Source organism: Lasiodiplodia theobromae (genome assembly GCF_012971845.1).
Source record: "Lasiodiplodia theobromae strain AM2As chromosome Unknown scaffold_5, whole genome shotgun sequence".
Classification (NCBI taxonomy): Eukaryota; Fungi; Ascomycota; class Dothideomycetes; order Botryosphaeriales; family Botryosphaeriaceae; genus Lasiodiplodia; species Lasiodiplodia theobromae.
Genome location: NW_023336541.1, coordinates 648,246 through 675,033, shown reverse-complemented (window position 1 = coordinate 675,033; position 26,788 = coordinate 648,246). Strand labels below are relative to the sequence as shown.

The following is a 26,788-nucleotide window of genomic DNA, read 5'->3' as shown; positions in this document are numbered from 1 at the left end:
GGCGCCGTGGTTTTTGCCCTTGTATCCTCCATCTCCCGCCCGGCAGCCATCGCTGCGAAGCTCCTCACCACTCGACTGCGTGTGCGGTGCAAAGATCCTACTCGCGTTGATTTCTACCTAGCTTAACCGCCGCGGCCGCAAGGCAGACAAGGCCCCGCATCCCAGGAACCCTAGACTGAGCTCTTCACGCGCCTCGGGCCCTTCCGCAGCTATTCACTACCCATCCATAGCGCCCTCGCCCAACCCAACCCACGACGACTTGCAAACCATGGCCGGCTTCTTCAGGCGCATCTACGATTGGCTGTTGCGCCTGTTCTGGTGAGTGCGCGCGCCTTCCCGCCCCGGAATCCTCGCAGCGGCCCGCCGTCATCAACCATCGCGGCCTGCATCGCGCGGTGTTGGCCCTGGGCCCCCTCCTCAGCCGCGCCACGCCCGCAGCGCGCCCGCCTGCCGCCGCCTGGCACACCCTGCTGACCCCGCCGCAGGGCGACCGAGATGGACATCACCATGATCGGCTTGCAAAACGCCGGCAAGACGTCGTTGTTGCGAGTTCTGGCGGTGAGTATCTACCCTTCCGGGACCGGCCGTGCAACGTCGCGCTGGACTGCTGGGCCTGCTGGCTGCTCGACACTGACGTAACCAGGGCGGCGAGTTTACCATCGAGTGCGTCCTGCCTTTTCCATCGCGCACGAGGAAGCTCCATCTGCGCCGCACGCTGCGCGAATTTTGCACTGACCAGTTGTGTGTCCAGCTCGATTCCCACCGTGGGGTTCAACATGAAGCGAGTCCAGAAGGGCCATGTGACCCTGAAGTGGTATGTATCGCAGGGGTCCTCCCTTAGATCGTCATGTGCCAAACCCCAAAAGCATCCGGGTGGGCGGCAGTGAGATAGCACCAAGGGGCACTATTTGCTGATTGTTAATGCCGTCCTCAGTTGGGATCTTGGTGGTCAGCCCAGGTTTCGGTCGATGTGGGAGCGGTACTGCCGCGGCGTGAACGCCATCGTGTAGGCTCTTCGTCGGTCGCATTTTGCGCGCGCTTTGCTTATCGGCTGCAGATTCATCGTGGACTCGGCCGACAAGGACGCGCTTCCCGTCGCCCGCGAGGAGCTCCAGTTGCTGCTGGAAAAGCCGGCCTTGGAGGGCATTCCGCTGCTCGTGCTTGGCAACAAGTCCGACCTTCCGGACAAGGTCTCGGTCGATGAGCTGATCGAGGCGCTGAACCTGCGCTCCGTGTCGCACCGGGAGGTGAGCTGCTACGGCATCAGCGCAAAAGAGGAGACCAATCTGGACGCTGTTCTGCAGTGGCTGATTGCGCGGTCGAGCAAATAAAACCCCGGTGCGACATGCTGTCCTGACGACGATGACGACGATTCTCCTCATGCCTATGCTACCATCAATACGGCAGTCAGCTTTATACGATATGCGTTAACGAGACACGACATGATGGAAAGACGAAAGCAAAGGCTAGCAATGGCCGCCCCATTTTTCTTTTCTTTTCTTCTTTTTTCCCCTTCCTTGCGAAGCAGCGTAACATCTGCATTCTTCCTCGCCCGCTTATTTACCTTTTTCCTCTTCTCCGGCGCGCGCCGCGAGGGCGACCTCGTGGACGGCCGATCTATTTTTTGGGAGCGGAGCTGGCGACGGGACGAGAGAGAGAGAACTGGAGGCGTGGCCGGTATATTCGTGTATGTCTTCCACATAGTTTCTTGAAATAGCTTTGCGAAAGAGGGCAGCTCAAGCAACCAAAGGGAGGCGGCGCTGTGGCGCGCCGGTCATGGGAGAGGGGGCGGTTTCCAAGCTCGAGGATCTCCATAGTCGCGGAATGCCAGAGACATTGTGCTTCCAGAAGGCAGCGCTCTCGGAGGCGCGCGTCGAGCGGGCAATTGGCAGCGCGACAATTGTTCGCGAGAAGCAAAAAAATATCGCGTGGGCTAAGCTAGCAGCAGTGCGCGACGAATTGAACATATTTCAGCCCAGAACTCCAGGGCCTCATGCAATGCCAGCGCATCACCCCAAAGCGGCTTAGTGTCGCCGTCAGTGGCCACGAGCTCGCGGCGTGCCCAGCAGCCAACTTCTCGCCAAAGGAACAAGACAGCTGCTTGCGCTGACACAGACACGTCAAGGCGGCTGAAACACCTGAGCAGCTCGAGAGTCACGCTCTCGCTGTAGCTGCTCACGCTCTCCCTCCCTCCCTTTTCTTCTTCCACCTCCAGCCGGGCGTGCCGCGCGAGGCTGGCTGACGAGGCCGGCCATGTGCCCAGTCAGAGGAGCGAAGAGCGCCGTGGTACGGAGTGCGGTGCGAGTGTGTCTTGCGACCGGGGCGCCCGTACGGGAGCAGACGATGGGCTTCCCCGGACGAATGAGCGGCGTTTGCTGGAGCAAACTCTGGTTGACCTAAGCCTCGGCCTCGCTGACTGACGTCGTTCGGCAGGACAGGGAGGAAACCGCTGATGAAACATGTCGTGCTTCTCCGATGAGATCTCTGGAGCCGCGTGCGATTGCCATTCCCCAGATTCCGGAAACATGGGCGCATCTCGCATGGTCGTCGGCGAATAGGCCCCTATCGTCGAGATAGCCTGGTCGATTCCGAGCGGGCGGCGCGAGACGGCTGCTGAATCTTAGCCTGACGATTCCACTCCCACGGTCGAGGCACTTACTTTGGATGTACACTGAGACATGGATGCACACGTAGGATTCTGAAGACTGCTTTTTGCGGAAGAAGCCATTGCTTTGTACTGTGCTCGGGCACGGCGTTGGTCGCTGTCTTATTGTTGCGGTTAGGATGCCTTTTTTGGTAGTCGGGCTTATCGATAAGCTCCGCCAGAACTTTTGCGCCTGTCTCGAGAACCTCGCTGCAACCCCATACCCACCGTGCTGCTGCGCCCACCACCATCATGTAAGTCCTTCGATGCGCGAAACCCCCCGCTCGCCACTAATCCGCGCATCAGGCCGCGTAAGCTCAAGCATCATGAGCAGAAATTGCTCCGCAAAGTAAACTTCGTCGATTACAAGTCCGACAACCAGCATCGCGATGCCGCCGTAATCCGCCGCTACGCCATCCAGAAGCCTGAGGACTACACCAAATACAACCGCCTGTGCGGAAGCCTGCGGCAGCTCGCCCACCGCCTCTCAGATCTCGACCCCGCCGACCCCGTGCGCCTGAAGCACGAGAAGTTGTTGCTGGAGAAGCTCGAGGATCTGGGCATCCTCGGCACCGGCACCGGCTCGCGCAAGCTCAGCGACGTGGAGAACAAGGTCACCGTGTCCGCCTTCGCTCGCCGCCGTCTGGGCGTCGTCATGACCCGCCTGCACATGGCCGACACGGTCCAGGCCGCCATCAAGTTCATCGAGCAGGGGCACGTCCGCGTCGGTCCCGAAGTCATCACAGATCCCGCATTCCTGGTTTCGCGCAACATGGAAGATTTTGTGACCTGGGTCGACTCATCCAAGATCAAGCGCAACATCCTCAAGTACCGCGACCAATTGGACGACTTCGACCTGGATATGGCATAGTCTGGTCGGCGGAACTCAAAATGCATTTCGAGGCGTCGGGCGCAATCATGGAGTCATTTGGGAGAGCACAAGAGGCATGGAATACTAGGGATATATGCGAAATCGATTCAGCGAGGCGCAGATGCCACTACATCACTATTTTTTCAAGGATCTTTCCGGCCGTTTCTTCAATACACGCGTCCAAAGACTACGTTTCCTTCGTCTTGCGATGAACAGCGCACCAGCAAAATGTCAAACTGATCCGCGGCATGATTATAAGGCCAGAGAGAATGACGGGCGATGAAAAACTCCATGCCCGGGTGTCCAGGACCAATCAATAATCCTCTCAAGTTCCTCTGGTCATCAAGCGCCGTCCCTTGTCGTCGATCAAGCAACCCTGAATGCTTGGTAACCGTCCGACCCGAGGGAACATGAGGTGTCTGTTTCACGTTAGGGCTGATCGTTTAACCGGATACGGAATACGATCATGGCTGCTTCACGCAATGCTCACACCACCACGGCAAGCCGTGCGGCGTGCTCCGACACTTCGCTTAAGCGTGTGCCGCAACACATGAATGCAAGGATGCTCCTTCAAGCCATCATGTTTGATCTTCTTGCCGCCTAAGCGATCCAAAACCACCTATTTCGGGTTCCCCTTCGCAACTTGAGACGTTGGATTATAGTACAAATGCAATGCTTAACTCTGAAAGTGTTTCGTTTCGACTCTCATGTGCGACTAAGTGACCTACAATGTTTACTACGCAGAGAAAACGAGTTATCAGAGAGGCCGTCTGGAAGCCGTGGAGGCCGGGGAGGTCGAAGGAGCATGAAAACGTGTTGCCTTCGCTTCAATCCATCAAGCATGAGCAGCTCTCAACGAGAGCAGAGGATATACAATTCTTGGAATATTGGAAGTATGAGAACGTAGGCCGTTGATCGCCCCTGTCTGCTGTACCGCTCAATGCTCACGTGCGTCCATCTAGCTCGACATTGCCCAACCAGGAGTCAACTGCTTCGCCGGCATCATTTACGATGAACACGTTTCGGACTGGTTACACCAACAGGGTCCCTTTTCTTTGCGAAAGCCTACCCCAGAGCACAACGTCGTCGGCGGCATAAGGATTCTCATCTGCGAGCAGCGGGAGAGTGATCCTCTGACGTTCCCAATCAGTCGGGATTCCTATCTGCGTGTTGAGAAGCACTTTCACCTATCTCCCGCAACCCTGCCGTATTTCAAGAATGGCGGTTACAGCCATCATTGGCGGCACGTTACGACTGGAGGTCGTAATGAACTCGGTAATTCTCCCAATTCACTATGCATCCACACGAATGTATAAGCATGTTGAGTGCGATATTGCACTTCACTTTCCAAGAACATTCCACCCCCCTATCTTCTACCTCAGCTAACAGCAAACACAGTCCTCATAACCTCCTTCCCCGCCAACTCCCCCATCTCAGGCGCCCGCCTCTCGCTCAGCCACGACCTCAACACATCCATCACGACCGCCTTCCTCTACGGGCCACACCTGCTCTCCGCACCGCCCGCCGGCGTCACCGTCTCTGGCGCCGCCACGGCATGGTGCGCGCGGCCGGTGCCGCTTATCCCACAGCTGCGCGAGCTGCTCGACGCCTGCAGCACGGGGGCGCTGTGGACGCACCCGCTGCTGCTGCCGACGCTGCTGCTCGCCAACACGGTCGACCGCACGCAGGCGTTTTGCACGCACGAGCTGGCCGCGCGCATCGCCGCCGCCGACGAGGAGCTGCGGTCGACGGCGAAGCGCGGCGGCGTCGAGGCGATGATGGGGGAGGTCGGCGCGGTGGCGGACGAGGCGGTCGGCGTCGAGGGGTTGTGCGGGTGGGAGAGCCGGGTCGCGGCATGGTTGGGGGACGTGGTCGAGCGGACTGAGGACTTGTTGTTGATGCGCGAGGAGTGGGAGGGAGGGGAGAGTTACGGTAGTAGTTGGGAGGTGAGGGAGATGGTGGAGCAGTTGCAGACGGCTGCGGAGAGTGGTGTGGAAGAGGCGAAGAGGCTGAGGGCGAAGGCTGGGTGGTTGGTTGATACGGTAGGTGGACCGACCTCCTTAACCGCGTGAAGTTTACGCAAGAGGGCTGGGGAACGACTGACTGACTGATCTTGTCTAGCTCAACACCTCTGTCGTCCAAACGAACAACCTCCTGACGGCTCAGCTCGCCGCAACAGCCGCCCGTGATGGCACCTCCGTCAAGACCATCGCCCTCCTCAACACGCTCTTCCTCCCCGCCATCTTCGTAGCTGTAAGTTCCCCCCTCCCTCTTGTCACTCAAATCCCACCCAACTAACAACCAAACAGACCCTCATCACAACATTTGCCTGCTCCACCCACGCCACAACCAGCACCTCGTCCGACGACGACAAAAACAACCCCCTCCTCTCCAAAAACCTCCGCACCTACTGGGCCACCACCATCCCCCTCACCGTCCTCCTCCTCATCTTCTGGCTCGTCTGGCGTCACCGCGCCACCCGCGTCTTCCAATCCGACTACGCCTCTATCCAGCGCGGCCGCGACACCATCAACCCTACCACCACCCCCCGCCAACCGCAGAAAGCACCATCGCCATCGCCGTCGCCCAGCTCCACCAAGCTCCCCCCGCCGCCCCCGACAGCATCATCCACCAGGGCGACAACGAGCGGTACCTCGAAGGAGCGGACACGGGTAGCGATGACGGAGGTGGACGTGGAAGACGGGCGCAGCGTGCGTGAGCGCGGCTACCACCGTAGTGCTCGCTCGCACGTCTCGGCGCTGCTGATGCCGTCGTCGTCGCATTCGCACGGAACGGAGAGGCCGACGAGCAGCATGAGCACGTGGCCGACGGGCCCGTCGGGCGTGTCGGCGCCGCAGATGATGACGGGCGCCGGGGACGGGGGGATGAGGAGGGGGAAGGGGAGGGAGCAGCAGCAGGAGGATGCGGAGAGGTTGGTTTGAGAGGAGACGAGAGAGGTAATGGGGACTTGAAGGTCTGATGATGGTCCAAGGGCCTGGAGCCTTTTGGATGCGGTTGGTTTTTCGTTTCTTGCATATACCCTGCTTTAGTGTCGCTTTATTATTATCGGTTGGGCATTGTGTGTGGGTAATAAAAGTCGTTCCTTTTTGTCATACTGCCTTTTTGCTAGATGATCTCACTTATACCTTATTCCTCATTCCCTTTACTAGACTATTCTAAACTTCGTGCAAAGCTTCTTCTAGATTCTAGTGAATCGCGGTCTGATATCCAGATCCTTAAGAGTCCCCAACGAAAAGTACCTTCTTTGTGTAGCAGCCTGTCCATGCTTCCGCGCTCTAGTCCCCCTTTCCATTGAGTAGCAGAACATCTTTGGTCGTTTTACAAGTTGAAATACCAATAGACATATCTACTCACATTTCAGTGACACAGTTGGATCTAGTCTACACAAGTAGCACTTTATCCATTTAGGAACAAACGACCACAATCCTATTCTCGAAGCGATAGCGGTGCCCTGTCAAGCCGTTTGCCATTCTCGTCGCTCGCATCATTTCACCGCCAGGGTTCAGGAGTTTCGGGGTCTAGAGTAGCGGTGTATAGGGTGACTTCCTAATCCAGCTTTACGTGCATTTATTATGGGCACCGAATGATAATGAGACACGGACGACACGGCAAGGCACAGCCACAAGCTGGACGGAAGCAAAAATCGGCATTTAGTAAATACATGTTGGGTATCGGGAACGGGGAACGACCGGGAGTGCTTGGTCATTTGAACACGAGTTACGTTTGGTTTTTGCCCCATGCGAATACTCAGACCAGTAGACTCGTACGAAACATCCAGACATTAGATTTAACTACCTAATAGCATGAATATCTTTTGCAGAATAAAATTGAGAAGTTCAAAACTTTTCATCACCTGCTTTGGGCTTGCCCTCCCTCATGGCGGGTGCAAGCCCACTTACAGATCACACGTCGTGTACCTGGCAGGTCTAAAGATGCTTTTTCGTCATGCAAAGTGGTTAATAGGGGTATCATTGCTTCCTCTGTCCTTGCATATTCCGTCAATGGACGTCCATGCTCATTTTCTCACCAGCTCAAGTCTTGAATTGATTGATTCCACCATTTCATCCCTCAGGCCTGGCACTCGAACCAGGCTGCTCGTCCTCCATCCTCCAAATGATGATCGTCTTGTCAAGACTGCCACTGATAATCCAAGGTTCAGTCGGGTGCGTGTCGACACACAGCACTGGTTCCTTGTGCCCGTCCAACCTTTGCATGACGTTCTTACTGCTGCAATCCCAAAGATAAATGCTACCGTCCTCGCTGCCACTCGCAATAAAGGCTGACTGGTACGGCGCGGTGCCGTAGACGCCAAAAGCGCCGCTCAGACTGTACTTGCTGTTCTTGTGCCCTTGATACGTCTTGACGCATCTGCCCTTGCCGGTCACGTAGTCCCAAAGCCTGATGCATGAGTCGAGGGTCCAGGCGAGGATGTATTTGCCGTTTGGAGAGAAGCGGACGGAGGTCACGGGGGCGTTGTCTTCGTGGACGAGCGTGCGAAGACACTGGCCGGTGGCGGTATCCCAGACGCGGCTGGAATGGTCAGTACAGGCCTGGGTAGACCACGAGGAACGGACTTACATCAACCCATCACTGGAGCAGCTGACGACCATCGTGCCATCCCGCACAAAATCCACGCCACCGACTGGGTCCGAATGCGCAGGTAGCGACTTCATGACACGCGCGGTACGAATGTCCCACAGAAATACGGCTTCGTCGTAGGAACCGCTCACGATTATGTTTCCCTTGGGCGAGATGGCGAGCGAGTAGATATAGTTGTGGTGGCCTTCGAAAGGCACGGAGAGGTCTTTGCCAGTTATGGCGTCCCACAGTCGAATGTACTTATCGTCAGAGCCAGAAGCCAGGATGCGCGAGTCCGGCGCCCACGCCAGGGTCGAGATGCCGGCCATGTGGCCCTCGAGGGTGTGCTGGATCTTGCCGGTCCGCGCGTCCCAGATCTTGATGGTGGCGTCAGCGGAGGAGCTCGCGATCCAGCGGCCGTCAGGCGAAAATCTGATGCACGAGACGCCCTTCTTGTGGCCGCAGAGCTTCAGCTTCGCTTTGTAACGCAGCTCGGCGGGCTTCTCAGGCAGGTCCACGCTGGGCGAGCGGCGTCCGATGGGCGAGCGGGAACCGGAGCGCGGCGAGCGCGACGCGTCTCTGGGTGTGGCATTGAGGCTGTCGTCGTCTCTGTAGCGATGTGCGGCCGGGCGCTCGGTGAGCTGGTAGGTGGGCGACGCGTCCGGAAAGGGCGAGCGGTCGTTCGGGGACTCGATGTAGCCGTCATCGGAGCGGCGCCTCTTGGGCGAGCGGCCATTGAGTTCGGCCATGTCGTGGTGTGTAGGAGGACAAAGGGTCGGGGGACGCGAGCGAAAGTCCGCAACGCGCGCGCTAGCAATTCCGCACTGACATCACCGAACATCGAGAGCTCCCGTGCTCCCCTCCATCTGTCCCCTCACCCTCAACCTTTGCAATTCGCAACCAACGCCAATCCCGCCGCAATGGACGCCCGCATCTCTCACGATGCTCCTAAGGAGATCAACATCATCAGCCTCAACTGCTGGGGCCTGAAATTCCTCGCAAAGTACCGCCACGAACGCCTTTCTGAAATCGGCCGCCAGCTCGCCGCCGCTTCTCCGCCGCCGGACATCATTGGCCTGCAGGAATGCTGGACCAAACAAGACTACGAGTCCATCCGCGATACCGTCAGCGAGAAGCTCGGCCTGCACTACAGCAAATTCTACCACAGCGGCATTTTCGGTGGAGGACTGGTCATCATCTCACGATGGCCCATCGAGGAAACCAGCATGGTCCGCTACCCGCTCAACGGCCGGCCCACTGCCTTCTTCCGCGGAGACTGGTTCGTCGGCAAGGGCGTGGCCTGCGCGAGAATCCGGTTTGGCAAAGGCAAAAAGGATGTTGCTGAAGTGTTTTGCACACATGTGAGTTCATCATCACCACACCGCCAGTTTTCCGTATTCGGACACGAAGCTGATTGACACGCACAGCTGCACGCCCCATACGAAAGCGAGCCCAACGACTCCTACATCTGCCACCGTACCGCTCAAGCTTGGGAAATAACGAAACTGATGCGTGGTGCCGCTGAGCGTGGCCACCTGGTCATCGGAATGGGCGACTTCAACATGTTGCCATTGTCTCTCGCTCACCGCCTCATTGAGGCGCACTCTCCCGTGAGAGACGTCTGGCGCATCGTACACCCCGACTCTTCGGTTGGTGCGGCCCGTGACGCGGTCGAGCAGGCGCGTGGACGACCGATGCCGAATGCGAGATTCAACATCACGGAGAACGGAGCTACGTGTGACAGCGCGCTGAACACTTGGAGGTGGAACGAGGCGCATAGGAAGCGCTTGGAGAAGGGTCTGCCCGTGGACATCGAGGACACGGTCGAGGACCCGCGTGCAAAGCGTCTGGATTACGTCTTCTTTTCTTCTGGTGAGAACAGTCCCTCAGCCAACAACGACACGGATTGGGTGCTCGACAAAGTGGATGTAGGCATGACGCAGCGGCACCCCGAGTTGCGCTGCTCGCTCAGCGACCACTTTTCGGTGGAAGTGACCATCAGGCGGGCTGGCGCCCGATCTCCGTCTCCGCGCTCGTCGACCAGCGAATCCCTGTACACGGGTTCATCCGTCCTGCCTGTTTCTACTTACGACGAGATCCTTGCCATGATTCACAAGTATACAGCTCGAGAGTACCGGCAGCGGCGCCTGCGCCTGGCCCATTTTGCCGGGCAGCTGCTCGTCGCCATCGGCTGTCTCATTGCGGTTTGGTGGAGCCCCCGCAACTTCGTGTCGTTCATCTTAATGCTAGTGAGCACGCTAGGCCTTGCCGCCGGCGTCATCGACGGCCTGATCGGCGGACTCTTTGTCGGAAGCGAGCTGCGCGCGCTGAGAGAATTCGAATGGGAGATCAGAAACGCAAAGCTGGCGGCCGAGGGCCTGCCCGCGGAGCTGACCAAGACGCGCGAGGACGAAGTTGAACACGGCGGACCCGAGGTCGACGACGACGACGACGACGAAGAGCAGCGGCAGGGGGATGACACGGCCGACGGGGTATGAGCGATGTTTCCACTTCTTTCCCGACCTTTTTCTGTTTTCCTGGAGATGGCTCCGCCTTAAGGAGCTGTCTCCGACTTCTTTGATTCATGACGTTTTTGCCAACACTTGAGTTTTGTTTTACCTACAGTTGGGCCGGCTGCACACAGGGCGAGGCGCTGCTTTGCATGCAATGGCGTCTACGTTCCTGCCGCGACGGGTGCGCGATGGATACCGACGGCTGCGTCCGCGACAATCGGAGGATGCTGGACTTGGAGTGTAGTGATGTCTATGCGAGGGGCGGGGGTCGGGGCGCAGGGAGAGGGGCGGCGATGGTGCAAGGGCAGGGTGGGCTGGGGCGGGCAGGGCAGGCTTGAGCAGGGCAGACGCGAGTAGTTGCAGTTGCAGGGCACACAGATTGTGACGCGGGAAATGCAGCAGTGATCAAGTGCCGCAGTCTCGAGCGTCGGGAGTAGAGTAAGAACCGGGCGAAAGGTCCGGGTAGCGTTGCGAGCCGTGCCGCTGATAGCGTTGCCGTGCCGTGCGTGGCTGGTGCTGGCGTCTGGCGTTGCATATGCGTGAGCTGGCGGGCACAAGTTCTGGACTTGAGGATGGGCGAGTCGCGGCGTTGAGCGTCGGCTGCGGTTTGCGCAAGATTGACTTCCCGCCCCGGCCCGCCCGTTGCTAGTGCCACCGCTACGCTCCCTAGCGCGCGGCTTTCCCAGATGGCGTTTTATTTTTATGACCAGTTCCATGCATATTGAGCTCGCCAGATGGTGGAGATTAGATCGATGAACTAGATTCTGATAGACATGTGAGAACCTTTTTTCCCTCGCCGCTGCCACTGGCTGCCGCCCTCTCCCCTGCCCTCGTATAGCTGGATGCATTAGCCACGCCGCGCAGCCCGGCCAACGGCAGCGCCTGCTGCAGCTGCCGCCCACACCTGTCCGCTGATCTTGACTGATCAAATGACAATCTCCGGGCCACTTTTCCATCCTTCCAATACCGCGAGTAATGAGGACAGGTGATGTTCAGGACGGAGTCAGCTGCAAGTCAGCAAGCAGCCTGCTGCTCCTGAGCACTGCATGCTGCAGCTGCCATCCCATGCTTGGTGAAGAGGGGTCCGCAGCGGCCACAGGTGCCACGCCAGATTCGCTTCTGCTCCGCCGCTCGAGACCGATGTCCGCGTCCCCGGCTGGCGGTACAACGGCTTTTTTGTTTTCTCTGTCGCGATGTGCCCTGCCCCCGCCATACCCATGTCCCCGCCCTCGCGATCGATGGTGACGGCCGCTCCGACGGCCGCGGCAATCGGACACGCGGCGTTCGGGCCTCAATATATCGGAAAGCGAGAAAAAGAAAAGAAAAAAAGCTTCACGGACAGCAGTCGGAGGAAGGCCACGAAAAGGCGTTGGCAACGTACCGGCAAACCTTGTTTTTCTTTTTTTTTTCTCTCTCCTTCCTTGAAGGACCATCATCACCCTACACCATCTCATCCACCCCATTGGAGACCTTCCGAGCATTGTCGCCAAGGACGACACACACCCAGCAGAGCCGCGCGCTACGCTTTCACAATAACGCAAAAACTGGGCAGAAATCCTTGTTCCATGCGCCGTCCAGCACACACACTCACACACACCTCTCTTACTCCCGCTCCTGACGCGGCCGGCACCCCGCCGTCACTCCCGTCCCCATCCCCCCTCCTCCCTCTATCTTCCAGACCATTTTATTTTCCCACCCATCTCCACCCATGCTTTGCAGAGCATTCCCCATATTCGGTCTGTCTCTCCGGTCCAGGCCCCCCACTTCCACAATCATCCCGAAAGCACCAGGGGAGGGGGGCAGAGAAAATACCACCCAAGAGTGAGGCGGCCAGGGAAAGCAACAAGAAGGGGAGAGGAGGGCACGGCAAAAAGATGAGCCTCGCCACCGATCCCTTTCCGCAAGCAGGAGGAAGAAGGAAGGAAAATCAGCAATAATGGAAACACACGTGTAGCCCGCGCTACGATCTTTGCGTCAGCAGGTTCTATTGCTTTCTTTTTTTCTCTCTCGGACGTTCCTTTTCCACGCCTGATTCTTTGAGCTTGCTTGCTGCGCCCCGCGCCGTTGCGCACCCGCGCGCCCGCGCGCCGCCGCCGACGCCGCCGCCGCTGCTGCTGCTTGCTGACCCTCTGCGGGCCCCCCGGGAAGGGCATCCCACCTTCCCCGATGTCGTATGCACATTGGAATATCGTCCATGTGGCCCCAGTCAGTCTCGACGGGGAATGTAAGTGTGTGTGTGTGCATGCGTGGTGGGCGTGTGCGTTGGCAGGAAACCGTTGACAGGACAAGGTCTGTGTTGTCTGTAGAAGGGATGGGGAGCGACAGGCAACGGGTGTATGTGCTGCGGCACAGCCACCCAAACCGGATTGCGTGCCTCGTCCTTTTTTTCTTCTTCTTGGGATTCACTCGGCTATCGCCGAAGGATTGAAAATGGCAGGGTAAGAAAAAAAAAAAAAAGAGGGATCCAATGGCCGGTCGGCTGTTCATTATTGTACCAGATGTGTACCTACCATTGTCTTGCCGCCAATCGGGCAGTATGTAATTTGCAGATGTCCATGGTCGTGTGTACGATGCCCACGGCCCCTCTTTTTCCTTGAAAGGGTCCCCCCCGTCCATGTTCAATATTTCTCCGGCGGTGGCCAGCGTTCGGGTCCGGGGTCGACCTCTGGACATTACTCGTGGCAGGCTTTGAAAGGGGAATTGGAGCTCGCCGGCAGTCAATCATGCTGTCGGGGGGGCAGCTGTTCGGTGGCGGACGCGGCGACGGCGGCGTTGTTGTGGCTGAGATGTCGCGTACATCGATTGCCCGTCCTCCCCCTGTCGCGACAGGCAGGGAAGTCGCGAAAGACCCTGGAGCTCTCTCTCTCCTTCAACACAAGGAACGACTTGACGCGCGCCGCGCATCGCGAAGGGGCGGAAGAGAGGGCCGAGGAGACGAAAGGGAAAGGCCAAGAAAAATACAGATCTCGAAAGCGACCAACCTATTGTTGCACGAAAGCAGGAAAAAGAGCATGTTCCCCGCCAGGACCGTCTGTGCGGAGGGGAAGTCCCAGTTCAACGGTAGCGCAAGCTAATGCAACTTCCCTAGCCTAGCGTCCCTTTTCTGTCTCTTGCTCTTTCTCTCTCTCTCTCTCCCTGCTCTAGCTGCATTGTGCTCGCTGCGACTGCGCGGATCACCTCTCTTTCTCTGTTATGTCGCCTTGCACCGGCTGTATGCGTCAGGATTCGCCCCCAGACCAGGCCAGAAGGCGGCGGCGCTAGGTAGCCAGCTTGCAGCAGCGGGAGAAGCAGCAGCAGCGGCGGCGGCTGCCTACACACCGCACATCTCTCGTGCTCGGTGGCGGTGGGGTCCATGCTGCTCCCCGATCTCTACTTACTGTCTCCTTTACTTTGGACCTCGACCTTCCTAAAGCAACGGACCTACATGTAGATTGATGTAATGCCTATTCTCCCCTCTATGCGTTGTCAGCCACCTCGGTTGCGTCAGGCAGTACCTTACCTCCGTCTTGCATGTACGCGGCCGTGTCTATGTCGGACTGCTGCTTGCCTGCCTCACTTTCGAGACGCCGTCGCCACCGTCGTCCTCAGGGCCCATGTGAAACCAAGCGTTCTGTCCCCTAGACGCAAATAGGGTCCGTGTGACTCTTTAAAGAATGACATGCAGTCCTGCTGACGTGCGTCTATACGAGAGGATCGGAGACACGTATGCGGGCTCGTGTGTGCGTGTGTGTGTGTGTCCGTTCGTCGGTCGGTCTATCGGTCGGTCGGTAGGTAGGGGGAGGGGGCGCCTTCGCGGGCAGTTTGGGAGGATGGTGAGAAGGGAGAATACGGCAGAAGTACGTGCTCGCTGACTCGCAGCCCGGGCTCATTCGTCGCTATAGCGGCCGTCGCATGCGTGTCATACTTTCGAGGTAGAGAGGACCACAAGATGTCCGAAACCTGGCGCCTGGGACTGCGCCGTGCCGTGCTGCCCAGCCTCGACCGCCTTTTTGTCGTCTTTGGCCCATTTCCCTTATCCTACTCCGGAGTCAGCCCCGTTGCGGAAGGAAAATGCGATCTTCCAACGGCGCAGGTACCCAGCATTGCGCGAATTATCGTCCCGTGTAGCGGTGTCAAGTCGAGTGGACGAAAAGGCTCCACAGCCTGTGATGATGGATCGTTTCTTCGGGAAGTTGCAGTAGCGTGTACCGCAAAGAGGTCTGCGTCGGGGACTGCTCATCTCTGAAAGGGTCTTGCCGTGTCGACGCAGTGGCAACGTGAAGATCCAAAAACTCCAAAAGATGACCTGTGGCCAAGGGCATGCTACACAGGAGACACGCATGAAGGGGGTATCCGCAGGACCGTGGCCGGGATGTGGGATACCAAATACACGTATTGTTTTTCTTTTCTTTCCATTTGATATGTAAACCTGATCCGAACACATGGACGCATTTCCTTTCCATCATACCAACCAAAAAATCACGAGGCATCCAAACACGTATGTAGTTGCAATCGAGCCGGCCAACCAGCCTCTTGCAGGCGCAGCCACGCTCGTCTAATAGATAGGTGGTAGGGTCATCGGAACCAAATAAAGACCATTCTGGCCCATGCCAGAGCAAAAAAAGGAACATCGACCGTTGCGGGAGGTATATTAGTCGATTTTTGCCACCCATCCCCTGTGCCACACTTGGACCCTTTTTTATTTTTTACCCTCTTTCGTGATGATCGCCCCCGTGTCATGTCTTTGTCGGCCGTTTCGTGGAATTGGATCAAACCGTGCCGTTTCACCTGAAAAAAATTCGTGCCCGAAGTCTCTGCTGCCTCCATTGCTTTTTTGGGACACCCCCCCGTTCTTCCTCGCACAAACTGCCCTCCACCCCCCACTCACACAAGACGGCTTCCTCCGCGGCGGTTTGCACACAAGACGGCCGTCGGCGGAAACGGCTGAGGCCTGTGGAAACCGGGAAAAAAACAGCGTGTCCGGTACGACGCGTGCGTAAGCAAGCGCACGCAAGGACCGGGGTCGTGGTAGCAGCGATGCGTCGAATAGAGAGGCCTTCAGTACAGCGGTCGAGGCGACGAGCCGGAGATGCCGGGGGCTGGGTTATGTCCGTCCGAAAATTCTCCACGTGGATCCTAACGAGCCCTTGCAGCGTGGTGGCCGATGACCCGCATTTGCCCATTTCGCCATACCGGCAATTGTGAAAAGTCGAATGGCGAGCAAAAGCGGCGGTGTCGGCGGCGGCGCGGGGGCACGAGGGGCCCCTCCTCCGGCTTTGCCCCAGAGGAGCTGCAGCGCCCGGGCTGGCCTCTCGGGTGCCGGCAGCAGAAGGAACGGAAACGTTCCTTTTCCCAAGGAGACGGCGAAAAGAGACTCTGAGAGGAAAGTAGTGACGAAAATACTTAACACCGAAGTAAATGCCAAGACAGCGCTATCCGCCCAGAATATAGATCACAAAAAAACAACAATGATGCTGGTGAAAAGACGAGGCGCATGAACGATGCGATGAGAATGGAAAAGAGACGGGAGAAAAAGCAAAAAATAGGCCGAGAAGGAACCAGGGCGCCACGCAACTATGCATGTTAAGGACGAAGGCGCGGCGCGATCATAAAGGCCACAACGAAGCCTCCTCCCAAGGGTACGTAGATCGGGTATATGTTGCTGAACATGATGGCGTGTGCATCAAAAAGAAACAGACAGATGGCCAACGGTTGCACGCGCCCCGGCGGCAGGGCTGCCGCGGCAGGGCTTTCGGACGGGAACAAAAGCGAGGCGAGGCGGGAACGCCACGGCGACAGCCTCTTTACTGATCGTCTTCGCGTGCCCTTACCTCAGAAAAAGATAAGCATGGCCTGATTGACGGTTTCGACAGCCTCAACGTCGCTCTCTTCCGATTGCAGAATTAGACTATGTCCCAAACGAGGCGTCCACCGAAGCGGGATCCGACTTCTCGCCATTCAAGCACTTCAGCGTGTTCTCGAGAATCGCGACGTCCACGCGCAGCGTTGGCGAGATGGGCACCAGACGCCGCAGGAACCTGATTGTGCGCTCGACGAGCGCGATGACGCGCGCGTGCGGGATGAGGTCGCGCATCCACGACTTGCGCACCGCCGCCAGCACCAGGCAGTTGCCGAATTGCCTGTCAACGTCAGCATCGTGCGGATAAATTTAACTCGTTTCACTTACGCGTGAGCCGTGCCGAAAATGTTGGTGACAATCAGTCGCTGGTTGGTGTTCTCGATGCCGTCAAAGGCGATGGTGCTCTGGATTGCCGATTCTACGCAGCGCTTACTCGCCATCATGACCTTGTGCCAGCTCGCCTTGGACAGCGAGTCCGACACCAGATTCTCCGACGGGTCGGGCGAGTCGTTTTCGTCGGCGGGCGTGAAGCCGTACTGCTTCATCAGGAACGTCGGCGCCGGATTGGTGTGAATCGCCCAGTGAAGGATCGGCCTCGTGATGATGTACCTTGCACCGTAGTACTTGGCGCGCATGCGGGCCTTGTTGATATCGTCCGACGGCTCGTCGGAATCGTCCCATCCAAGCCATGCCGGAAGCGTTTCCCGCCAACCCTGGAGCTGTTCCTCCAGCATGTCGTCGCGCAATGCAGCCCAGAAATTCTTCTTTCGCCCTTCTGCGGCCCGTTAGCTATGAACATTTGCACTCAGAAAAGGGGCCTCCCACGTTTACTGTACAGAGCCAGATGGGTTCTATTGAGGATCTTGCGGAGCTGAATCTGGGCCGAGTAGTACAGCCAGTTCATCTCCTCGGGTGGATCCAGCGGAAGCTCTGGGTATATCTGGCTTGGTAGACCTATGCGTTCTTCGTCCTTCGAGATACCGCTCGGCCTAAGGTGGCTCATCTCCGCCAGGATATCACTAAAGAATTAGCATCTTACCCCGAGCCGTCCAAAAAAAACCTTGAACCAACCTTTCAAGCTGCAAGCAAGTCCAGTACAGGAACTTGGTCAGGTTCGTCTTGCGCCTGTCAACGCCGCTGGACACGCCTGGGGCAACCTTTCTCAGATCCATGCTGTCCGAAACGTCGGGCTCTGGAGCGTTGGGGAAGAGCGATTCCTTGTCTCTGTTGTCGTTAGTACGAAACTTGTCTGAAGCGAAAGAAATTCTCCTTACTTGTCAATGAGGACGCCGCAGACTCTGCACGCGTAGCAGATCCATCCCCAGCTCTCTAAAACGCGAGCCAGCTGGCCCATGTAGAGACATGCCAAAACACCTGCTTGACCGTGAGAGAGATCGTTTCCTCCGTGGACCGCACCGAGTATCTCGACGGCGTAGGCATAGTACGCGAGGCCGGGCGTGATATCCATGTTCCGTGCCGCGGTGTCCCTCCGGTCCGAGGTAGGCACTTGCTCCGTGGACGGTCTCCGGCTCATGAGGCGTGCTCCGTCGATGCCCGGCGACGGGATACTGGCCAGGGTGGAATGTGACGAGGCGGGAGAGGGCTTGATAGTGGCCGGTGGGGAATCCATTGAGGGCATCTGGAGAGAGCTTCCGACGACCGTGTTCGGGCCGCCCAGGGGACCGGGCAGATGGGTCTTGTGCTCGCAGATCCTTCCCAGGGCGAGCACTAGAAGGACTATCGCGTTCCCAATGGTACGCTCTATGTAATTACCTCTGCTAGGCGGAGTTCCGGGCTCGGGTCCAGGGATAGGGCCGTTATTCGACCTCTTCCGCTTAAGGGGAACGGCAGGGTAGGTGTCCGGCACGGCAAAGGGCGACCTCGCATTGTGGTTACCGGCGTCCGGGCTGTACCGCTGGATGAACTTTTCCACCATAGACGCCAGCCGCTCTTTGTCCAGAAACGGCTGCAGCGGGTGCATGTGGCTCAGATAGCTGTGATGTAAGCGCTTCACGGTCCTGACATCTAGCTTAAGAGTGCCGTCCGGATTAAGGCCGCCCCAATTGTGCTGCGGATCTGACCGGTGGATGTCCGCCCCGGTAGGCTGCGCGGTGAAGCCGATGCCCCAGCTGTTGGATCCGGGCGAAGGGGCAGGAGTGCTAACGACGTCATCTTCGGCACCTTCTGCTGCAGGACTACCACCATGGGCACCGTCGTAGAGGTCTTCGCCCTCGCCTCTTCCATAAAGCTTAAGCAACCCCCGGTTCTCTTCTTGCTCTCTCGGGTAGTTCGTTCCGCCGGGGATCACGTCTTTGAAGAAGGGCTGCATCGCAGACCAATCCATCAACATGGTGTGGGCGGCGGTCGTATGGTCGGCGGGTAATGTGATCTCGGCCTCGAAAAAGTCCGGGACCTGCGCCGGGTGCCCTTTCGGGCCGATTGTCTGGGAAGCGTCGGGAGGCAGAGAGTACTTGGGTCCGGACAGCGCTTTTGCCGCAGCATTCGGCGGCTCGGACGACGTTTTCTCCCTAACTGGATCATAGGTACTTCCCTCAGCTTCTTCTGCTACAGCGGGAGTTGGCGCAGGGAATTGGTCCGATGGAGTCGTAAGCGTACCCTCTCCATTCTGATGGCCCCGGAGCTGCCGCTCTATTCTATCGAGGCGGCCCGGAATGGACGCAAAGTTTTCCATGAGCGCGCTGACCTTGGTCGCGATGTCATGCAACGTTCGGTCTTGCCTGCAGGTTCACACGGTGAGCACGCCGCCACCGAAAAGGGCGGTGAAAAAAAAAATTGCTTACTTGGGCGGTGGCACTTCCTTGTACTCGCACTTGAGCCCGGACTCGCGGCAAAACTGGCACGGTCGTGCTTCGTCGCACTTCTGCTTGCGGTTTCGGCAGTTGTTGCAGGCCTGGGCGGTTGCAGTGTGAGTGTGGCAGAGGGGGGACGGTGGAGAGCGAGGAGCAACGTACCTGCACGGCGCGCACTTGACGCTTGCGGCCGGCGCCCACGTAGTCCGCGGCTTGACCGTATACACCTGGTTGACCGTAAGGTGAGGGGTGGTAGCCCTGGGTAGGGCCCATGGGGGGTGGTGGGCCATTGTAGGGATTGTGATGGTTTGCGGGGGGAGGGTAGGGAGCCGGCGCAGCACCATTCATGTGGGGATCATGATTGGGATATGCGCCGGGATGGTGACCACCATGGTCCATTGGTGGTGGTGGTTGCTGTTGCTGCTGCTGGTGAGGAGGGCCTTCAGGTGGACCGGAGACGGCGAGCTGGCGCGGCCGCGTGTCGATGGGCGACGGCTGGCTGGGGTTGCTCGGAGGACGCGACAGCGACTCCACGGAGTAGGACCTCGACGGGATGGTTACGGGCGGCGCATTGCCTGGGCGTTGGTTCGGGTGCTGGCTGAAGTTGACGGGTTCGGGCAGGGCGCGCGGAGCGCGTGGACCGAGAGGCGTACCCGGGACGGAAGGCGGATGGCCCTGGATTGGCGGTGGCGGCAGCGTGTTGGGAGGGTAGGCGGGGGGTGGTGCTGGTTCGTGATACCGGGCGGGCGGTGGAGGAGGCACAGAAGAGTGAGGAGGGTAGTGAGTATCCAAACGGGGACGTTTGACGTCTGGACCATCGGCTTCCATGCTTATGTTGGCGCAACGGTCGTGGCCATGCGCGCTGAGGCCCGATGTTCAGATAGACACGACAAGAGACAATCTATGGTGCGGACGACGGAGGAAGACTGCCGAAAGCTTCCAGCAAGTCAGTCTAGAGAAGGGAAATGAGAGGGCCCAATGCGCGTCATAGCTAGCAAGTCGCGGGCAAGGATCTGGCTCTGGCTCGATCAGCGCCAAGCGAGGGGAGCAGCTGCGACGAGGGCGAGCAAATCATGCACTCTTACTCGCAAAGGCGAGGCTGTGCCGGGGCGGGCGGACGGACGCGTAGGGTGTGTGACTGACGAGGGCAACGACGGCAGCAGGAGGGGGGGAGAGGACCGAGGAAGGGCCAGACGTTGTGCCGGATGCCAGGCGGGAAAGGCAGCTCTTACCATGGAGCCGGAAAAGCCTGCTTCAAGGGAACAAGGGGGCGATCAGACGGTTGGCGATCATGGAACTGAGGCAGAGGCTTTCGAGAAGACAGAGCGCGGAGCTAGAGGCGCGCGCCGGCAGCGGTGGGTGGCGGCGCTTGTGCTCGGGCTGGGCGGCGTTGGCGTGGGCGGCGGGCGCGTTCTGGGAGCGAGTAGCCTGAAGCGCCGGACGACGCGCAGCCCTCGCGGTGCGGAGATCAGGAACAGGCAAACGCGAGCCGTGAGGAGGGTGAGAGAAGTCGGGCGGGCAGCGCACGACTCAAGCTCGCGATGGCCCTCTCTGCGCGCCTCGCTAGAGCTTCCGCGGTGGGCGAATCTCCGGCCGCAGGGCGTTGCGCGCCAGGCCCAAACCCGTGGGCTGGGAGCTGGCCGTGCCATCTCGCCTTTCGATGCCCGCGCGCGAGGCTGCGCTCGCTTTGCTTGATTGCTTGCTTTGCCTGCCTGCCGGCCTGCCTGCCGGCCAGCTGCTTCACCGCGCGCTGCTGCTGCACCTCTTCTGCGCGCCGCCTCGGATCTGGTCGGCAGCAAACAGCGGTGACGCGCGCACAACATCCGACTCTCGAAGTCTATTCCGGCGGTCAGCGCGCGCCCCTATCGCAGGCGCGCGGGCCGATTTTGGGCGAGCAGCCCGTTCCTGGCCGGCCGCCGTCTAGTCGAGTCTCGTGGCGGCGCCCTCGTGCGCTCCGCGTTGGGCCGCCACGACGCTGTCAGGCGCAGGCGCGCCTTTTGCCCGTCTGCTGCTAGCCGCTCCACCCTCGCCGGTCAATTCCCGTTGCATGCAGCGCTCCTGGAGGCCTTTGGCCTCGCCAGTCATGCGCCAGCCCGCGCACGCCCGCCCGCGCAGGGAAGCCCGCCGTTTCAACCTCCACGGCCGCGCCAGGGCACCAGGGGTTCTGACGATCCGCCCAGCCTGCCCTCGTCGTCACCATCTAACTCGCATCTGGGCTCCCACTCCCATACGATCCGCCACCACGCCGTCGCTGATGTGCGAGCCGGGACTCGGGAAGAAGCGATGATCCAGCTCTCCAGCACCAACGCCAGCGCCGCCGCGGACCCAGCAGCGCGCGCCGCCGCCGCCGTCGCCGACGCCGCCAAAGCCACGCCACGTGCGGCTGCCGCTAGGCTCTTGTCTGCCACGGCCATGCCACGCCTGCAAAAGCCGCTCTAGCGTCGAGCTGATGGGTTGACTTAAGCTTAGGAGCTACACCCTCTGCGGTTCGCCTTGGCGGCCACCCACGCAGCGCACCGCATCACGCGGATCCGCTGAGAAATGAGCAGTACCGCTCCGCCGCCCTTCAGTTGTCCCCTCGCCCGCTGCCATCCTTCGCCCTCGGCAGCGCGCACTCGACCGCTGATTCGCCGCCGCCTGCGGCCTGAGGTCGTACAGCGCCGCTGCATGGACAACGGCGGCCGTCTGCAGATCGCGCGCGGTGAGCTTCTGCTGGCCTTTACAGGCTCGCCGCCGTCACACGACCCTCGATAGTCCCGGCTGAGCTGGCCGTGCATACGCTCGCTGCGACCGCCTTTGTGGCGACGCAGGCGACGAGTCGGCGATGTTTGCGCTGCGCTGCGGTGTAACTGGTGAGGCTCTTCGGCGAGAGCCCTTACCCGGTTCAGAAGTGGGGAAGGGCGAGCGCCGGCCAGATAGACGAGACGCTCCTCCTTGCTTCAGATTGAATCAGCTGCCGGCAAATTGTGCGAGAAAACAGCGACTCAGCGCCGCTCAATGTCAGACAGCCTGCGTTCGTCCACGCGGGCCCAGCGCCAGTCGCGCGCGTAACGAGCCCACACCTACCCGCCCCCTCCCCAGCGTGCGACGCCCAGATCCGAGCTGCAGCGAGAGGGCGAGCCCGCGTGCGCCCTCGAGATCTGTCGCGAGTCGCGCCCCGCAGGGTGCCCTGCTTCCCCATCACGTGCCAACCTCTGCATCTAGCATTATCTCCGAGCAATTTGCTTTTGTTGCCGTGCGAAGACGATCCCACAGGTTCTAGAGAGCCCAATTATTACGTGTGGCAATCGGCTCATTGACCGTCTTCTTCAACCGCGCACTTGCGAGGCAGTGGCCGCGTTGCTATCAGCGCGAGCGATGCCGGACGGGAAGAAGAAAAAAAACCTGTTGACCGTTGCTGTGCGCCCAGAGGACGGCTGCTTGCTTGCTCTGTAGCACGTTACGGCCCGTGGGCGAGCGGGCTACAAGGCGACTTCCAACGGCGTTCTGGCGGCATTCGGTGGTCTGTTTTTTTCTTTTTTTTTTTTTTGGCAAGGCTAGTAGTAGGTAGGTGCGGGCTGCCAGATTCCCGGCTATAGCGCGACCTAGCAGCCTCACCTCTGCCCGGATCCTTGTCGGCGCTGGCCAGCGGCAGGCGATGTTTCTGGAAGCGCACATCCTCAGTCGTTGCCTTAGGCTACGCCGTGCAACCACCTCCGCGTGCTGCTGCCAGCCATGATGTGCGCCTGTGCCGTCCGGTCGGAATGTCAATAATGCAGGCGGTGCTCAAAACGATCCTCGGTCCACCATGAACGGCCAGCACCGTGCGTCCTGAATAAGAACACACTTTTCCTCGCCCATAAGCAGCCAGCGGCCAAAAGCAAATCAACCCCAGACCCTTTTTGTCACAGAGGGTGGTATGCCGCCGTAACTTTCCCCATCCACGCCGTCGCTTGCGGCGCCCTGGAGCTGATACGGATCCTCTGCACACGCCTACCACTCGCTTGCGGTCCCTCGACATCCGCGCCTGCTGAGTGGCCGCGGCCGGCAGTGCACGCGGCAGAGTGGCGGCAAGAACGAGCTGACTTTTGGTTGGCGTTCCATCGACGTTTCCCACGATCTGAGCCGCTGGTCATTGCCCTCGGAGAATAGTGTTTCGCGGCCCTAACGTGCTAGGCCGGGGTCTGCGTGAGCTTGCAGGGCATCAACCTTTTGGCCCGCGGAATCAGTCTCGTTGGTCAGACGTCTTGATGCTTTCCGACAATCCGAAGTTGGGGGGGCGAGCGGGCATGGTTGCGCAGGGTACGACGGCCTAGCGCGGTGCATGCCTGGCCAGCTGCCATGACGTTTGTCGAATAGTAATGGGCTGGGTACCGTGCGCGCATTAGTCCACACGATGATTTGCCTGCTCGCAAAGTACGGATTACTTACAAGACGTTCTGCCCGGTCGCTTACGCATATGGGGGCGTGCTATCGCTCGTATGACCGCTGGTGTTTGGAGTCAGCCGCAGGCCATGTCTCGTTCGGCAGCGAAGGCCCACTAGCGGCGCGCGAACGCGTCCTAGGCGCGGGGCAGGCGCACTACCTACTCCGAGCCAGTACGGGCAGTCGCGAAGCAGACGAGCACCGCAGTCCATGACGTTTGATCGTCCACAGCGTCGACGACCACACGAATTCGTTGACGTCGCAATTACTCGTTCTCTCTCAGCTCTCGTGTCTTTCTTGTTTTCTCTAGCCTCTTCTTTGCTCGTCTTGCGCGCCGTGGGCTGGTCCCGCGTCGATCACTATCACGATCCTTTTCTGCTTCCCCTTTCTGCTGCTGCTGCTGCTCTCTTGCCACCATGCCGTCAGCGCTCCTCGTCACCGTCATCGCCCTTGCAGCCGTCTACTACCTGAATCTCTATAGAGGCCTCGCCGCAAACGTCAAGGCGGCCAAGAGATCGGGCATCCCGTACATCGTGCTGCCGTGGAACAAGTTTGGCATTTTCTGGCTGATATTCGGCGACCGCCTGTACCCCATCATCGACAGGCTCCCGAAGGCCTGGACCGAGAGCTGGCTGCCGTACCTTCGGATCGAATGGCTATACGAGTCCAAGTACGAGCCGTTCAGGCGCTTCGGCAGCGAGGTGCTGCTCGTCTGCTCGCCCGGCGCGAAGCACCTGTACGTGGCTAACCCGGAAGCCATCGCGGACATCGCCACCCGCCGCCTCGACTTCCCCAAGCCGCTGGAGGTGTACAAGACGCTGCAGCTGTACGGCGAGAATGTGGTCGTGACCGAGGGTCAGCTGTGGCGCAAGCACCGCAAGATCACGGCGCCGTCGTTCAGTGAGAAGAACCACCGCGTGGTCTGGGACGAGAGCCTGCGGCAGTCCCAGGCCATCCTCGCGCACTGGACCGCCGGCAATGACTCGAGCCCGAGCCTGCATCAGCTGGACGCCGACATGATGAGTTTGAGCCTGCACCTCATCAGCAAGGCAGGGTTTGGTGTGCGTTGTCTCTGGCCCCACGAGGAGGCTGCAGGGAACGTGGACGGGCAAGATGAGCGCTTGACGAGCAGCAAACCGCCGCCCGGTCACACCATGTCGTACAAGGAAGCCATGAGCAAGCTGATGAAGAATGTCATTTGGATCCCCATTATGCCGAGGTGGCTTCGTGGTAAGGTCATTGGACTGTTCAGGGTCAATGCTCTTTCCTAGACTATGCTAAAGGGTCATAGCTCCGCAAGGCTGACTTCGTGTTCTTTCAGGTATCGTGCCCTTCGAGGGACCCCGGACGGCATCAGTTGCGTATGACGAGTGGGGCTTGTACATGAAGGAGCTGTATGAGATGAAGAAGACCCACATCCGCGAGGGGCAAACGACGGAAGGGCTCGATCTGCTCGGTAAGATTGGGTGCATGTGATCTTCCAGCTTCGTTCCATCAGCTAACTTATGGCGTCAGGTTCTGTCATGAGGGGAGCTGGGATCACTGAGAAGACCCTGAGTGGCGCCGAGCCCCAGAACCAGGTGCTCAGCGATTCAGAGATTTTGGGGAACGCATTTATCTTCATCCTCGCGGGCCACGAAACCACGGCCAACGCGATGCACTTTGCTCTCGTGCTGCTGGCATTGAACCCCCAGAGCCAGCGCCGGCTGCAGCAGGCCATCTCCGACATCGTTGGCGACCGGCCAGTCTCGCAATGGGACTACGACCAGGACCTGCCGAAGCTCATGAACGGCATGCCGGCGGCCGTCATCAACGAGACGCTCCGCATGATCCCCGCCGTCGTCGGCATCCCCAAGAGGACGATGAAGGGCAGCCCGCAGGCGCTGACGGTTGACGGCCACGACTACGTGATTCCTGAAGATACCCTTATCTCGATTGATACACCAGGAGCCCACAATAATCCCAGGTACTGGCCAGCTCGGCCCGATATATCGGCCTTACCTCCTGGAGACGAGCTCGACCAGTTCAAGCCGGAAAGGTGGATCGTTGATGAGAATAACCAACCTCTCGTTGGTGGGGTCGGAGGCAAGGCAGGGCAGCTGTTCAAGCCGGCAGCCGGAGTTTTCGTCCCATTCAGCGAGGGACACCGCAGCTGCATGGGTCGGCGTTTCGCTCTGGTGGAGAGCATCAGCATCATCGCCGCGCTCATGCACACGCACAGCGTCGAACTTGCGGTGGACGAATTTGCCGACGATGAGGCGGTCGCAGCCATGTCACGCGGCGGCCCTGAGCGCCAGGAGGTGTGGCAGCAAGCCGCGGACAAGGCCACCGACGTGCTCAAGAACGGCATGGGGACCATCATCACTCTCCAAATGCGGAGCGGGCACGTCCCTCTGCGCGTCATGAGACGTGGTTCCGAACGTTTTATTTAAGTCCGAAGGGCTAAACTAATCGGGAGAGCGCTTCGCGGGTTCGTCTCGAGGTGCTAAATAAGGGTGCCCGCTCGATGATTCGAGTAAGCTGCCGCAGGATCCTCTTGACGAGGCACTATATCCAAAACGATCCCGTGCAGAAGCAGCAAGAGCGGGAACCGATTGGGACGCTTCGCCTGGCGTCAGAACTGGGGAAGGAGAGAGTCAGATTCCCATGCGAGATCCGAGCGATCCTAGCGACGTGATTGCGTACGTCGGGGGCGCCGTTTCGTGTCAATGCTGGCGGAACTGATTGGTGGGTTTAAGATGAAGCGGCAGCGCCGCGGTCTGACCGCAAGAGGTCAAGCACGAACACGTAGTAAATAGCAGCATCGCATCGCTAGAGTTTTGGCAGATGCGCGGCAGATCAACGGTTTTAAGCGAGGCGATGAGACGTCGCTTCATTCCGATGACCTGCGGGATTCCACGGCAAGGCTCTGTTATCGACAAGCAATGCCGTGAGTCTGCGCAGGGGCGAGCGAGGCAATTCATAGTCCCAGTCTTATGGCCGTAAGCACTATTGTGTGGTCCTGAATGTGAAAGGAGAACGAAAAAAAAAAAATGCTGGCCGGTAACTACTCTCTGTACACAGCGGAGCGTATTCCGTGTATTCGCGGTCGCTTTCCTTTAGGTCGCG

The 26,788-nt window shown here is 59.2% G+C and overlaps 7 protein-coding genes across 7 annotated transcripts; 5 read left to right on the top strand and 2 right to left on the bottom strand.

Annotated features, from left to right (window-relative positions):
- Positions 1 to 268: 268 nt before the first annotated feature.
- Positions 269 to 1,331, top strand: LTHEOB_2049 (ADP-ribosylation factor family protein; the record flags this gene model as incomplete). The annotated part of the gene is made up of 6 exons (XM_035510818.1): positions 269 to 318; positions 486 to 558; positions 644 to 663; positions 752 to 814; positions 935 to 1,006; positions 1,058 to 1,331. The coding sequence occupies 6 exons, from the start codon at positions 269 to 271 to the stop codon at positions 1,329 to 1,331; spliced, it is 552 nt and encodes a 183-aa protein (XP_035364989.1).
- Positions 1,332 to 2,910: 1,579 nt separating this feature from the next.
- LTHEOB_2048 (U3 small nucleolar ribonucleoprotein imp3) lies at positions 2,911 to 3,515 on the top strand (the record flags this gene model as incomplete). The annotated part of the gene is made up of 2 exons (XM_035510817.1): positions 2,911 to 2,955; positions 3,015 to 3,515. The coding sequence occupies 2 exons, from the start codon at positions 2,911 to 2,913 to the stop codon at positions 3,513 to 3,515; spliced, it is 546 nt and encodes a 181-aa protein (XP_035364988.1).
- Positions 3,516 to 4,356: 841 nt separating this feature from the next.
- On the top strand, positions 4,357 to 6,457 carry LTHEOB_2047 (uncharacterized protein; the record flags this gene model as incomplete). The annotated part of the gene is made up of 5 exons (XM_035510816.1): positions 4,357 to 4,408; positions 4,914 to 5,073; positions 5,131 to 5,557; positions 5,637 to 5,768; positions 5,825 to 6,457. The coding sequence occupies 5 exons, from the start codon at positions 4,357 to 4,359 to the stop codon at positions 6,455 to 6,457; spliced, it is 1,404 nt and encodes a 467-aa protein (XP_035364987.1).
- Positions 6,458 to 7,597: 1,140 nt separating this feature from the next.
- On the bottom strand, positions 7,598 to 8,863 carry LTHEOB_2046 (WD repeat containing protein; the record flags this gene model as incomplete). The annotated part of the gene is made up of 2 exons (XM_035510815.1): positions 7,598 to 8,066; positions 8,115 to 8,863. The coding sequence occupies 2 exons, from the start codon at positions 8,861 to 8,863 to the stop codon at positions 7,598 to 7,600; spliced, it is 1,218 nt and encodes a 405-aa protein (XP_035364986.1).
- Positions 8,864 to 9,034: 171 nt separating this feature from the next.
- LTHEOB_2045 (Sphingomyelinase family) lies at positions 9,035 to 10,612 on the top strand (the record flags this gene model as incomplete). Its single annotated transcript, XM_035510814.1, has 2 exons — positions 9,035 to 9,475; positions 9,542 to 10,612. The coding sequence occupies 2 exons, from the start codon at positions 9,035 to 9,037 to the stop codon at positions 10,610 to 10,612; spliced, it is 1,512 nt and encodes a 503-aa protein (XP_035364985.1).
- Positions 10,613 to 16,514: 5,902 nt separating this feature from the next.
- LTHEOB_2044 (C6 finger domain-containing protein) lies at positions 16,515 to 20,104 on the bottom strand (the record flags this gene model as incomplete). Its single annotated transcript, XM_035510813.1, has 7 exons — positions 16,515 to 16,746; positions 16,794 to 17,241; positions 17,298 to 17,485; positions 17,538 to 17,690; positions 17,741 to 19,204; positions 19,268 to 19,377; positions 19,439 to 20,104. The coding sequence occupies 7 exons, from the start codon at positions 20,102 to 20,104 to the stop codon at positions 16,515 to 16,517; spliced, it is 3,261 nt and encodes a 1,086-aa protein (XP_035364984.1).
- Positions 20,105 to 24,096: 3,992 nt separating this feature from the next.
- Positions 24,097 to 26,112, top strand: LTHEOB_2043 (Cytochrome p450 monooxygenase; the record flags this gene model as incomplete). The annotated part of the gene is made up of 3 exons (XM_035510812.1): positions 24,097 to 24,910; positions 25,002 to 25,136; positions 25,196 to 26,112. 3 exons carry the CDS (start codon positions 24,097 to 24,099, stop codon positions 26,110 to 26,112), a joined length of 1,866 nt encoding a protein of 621 aa, XP_035364983.1.
- Between the last annotated feature and the right edge of the window lie 676 nt (positions 26,113 to 26,788).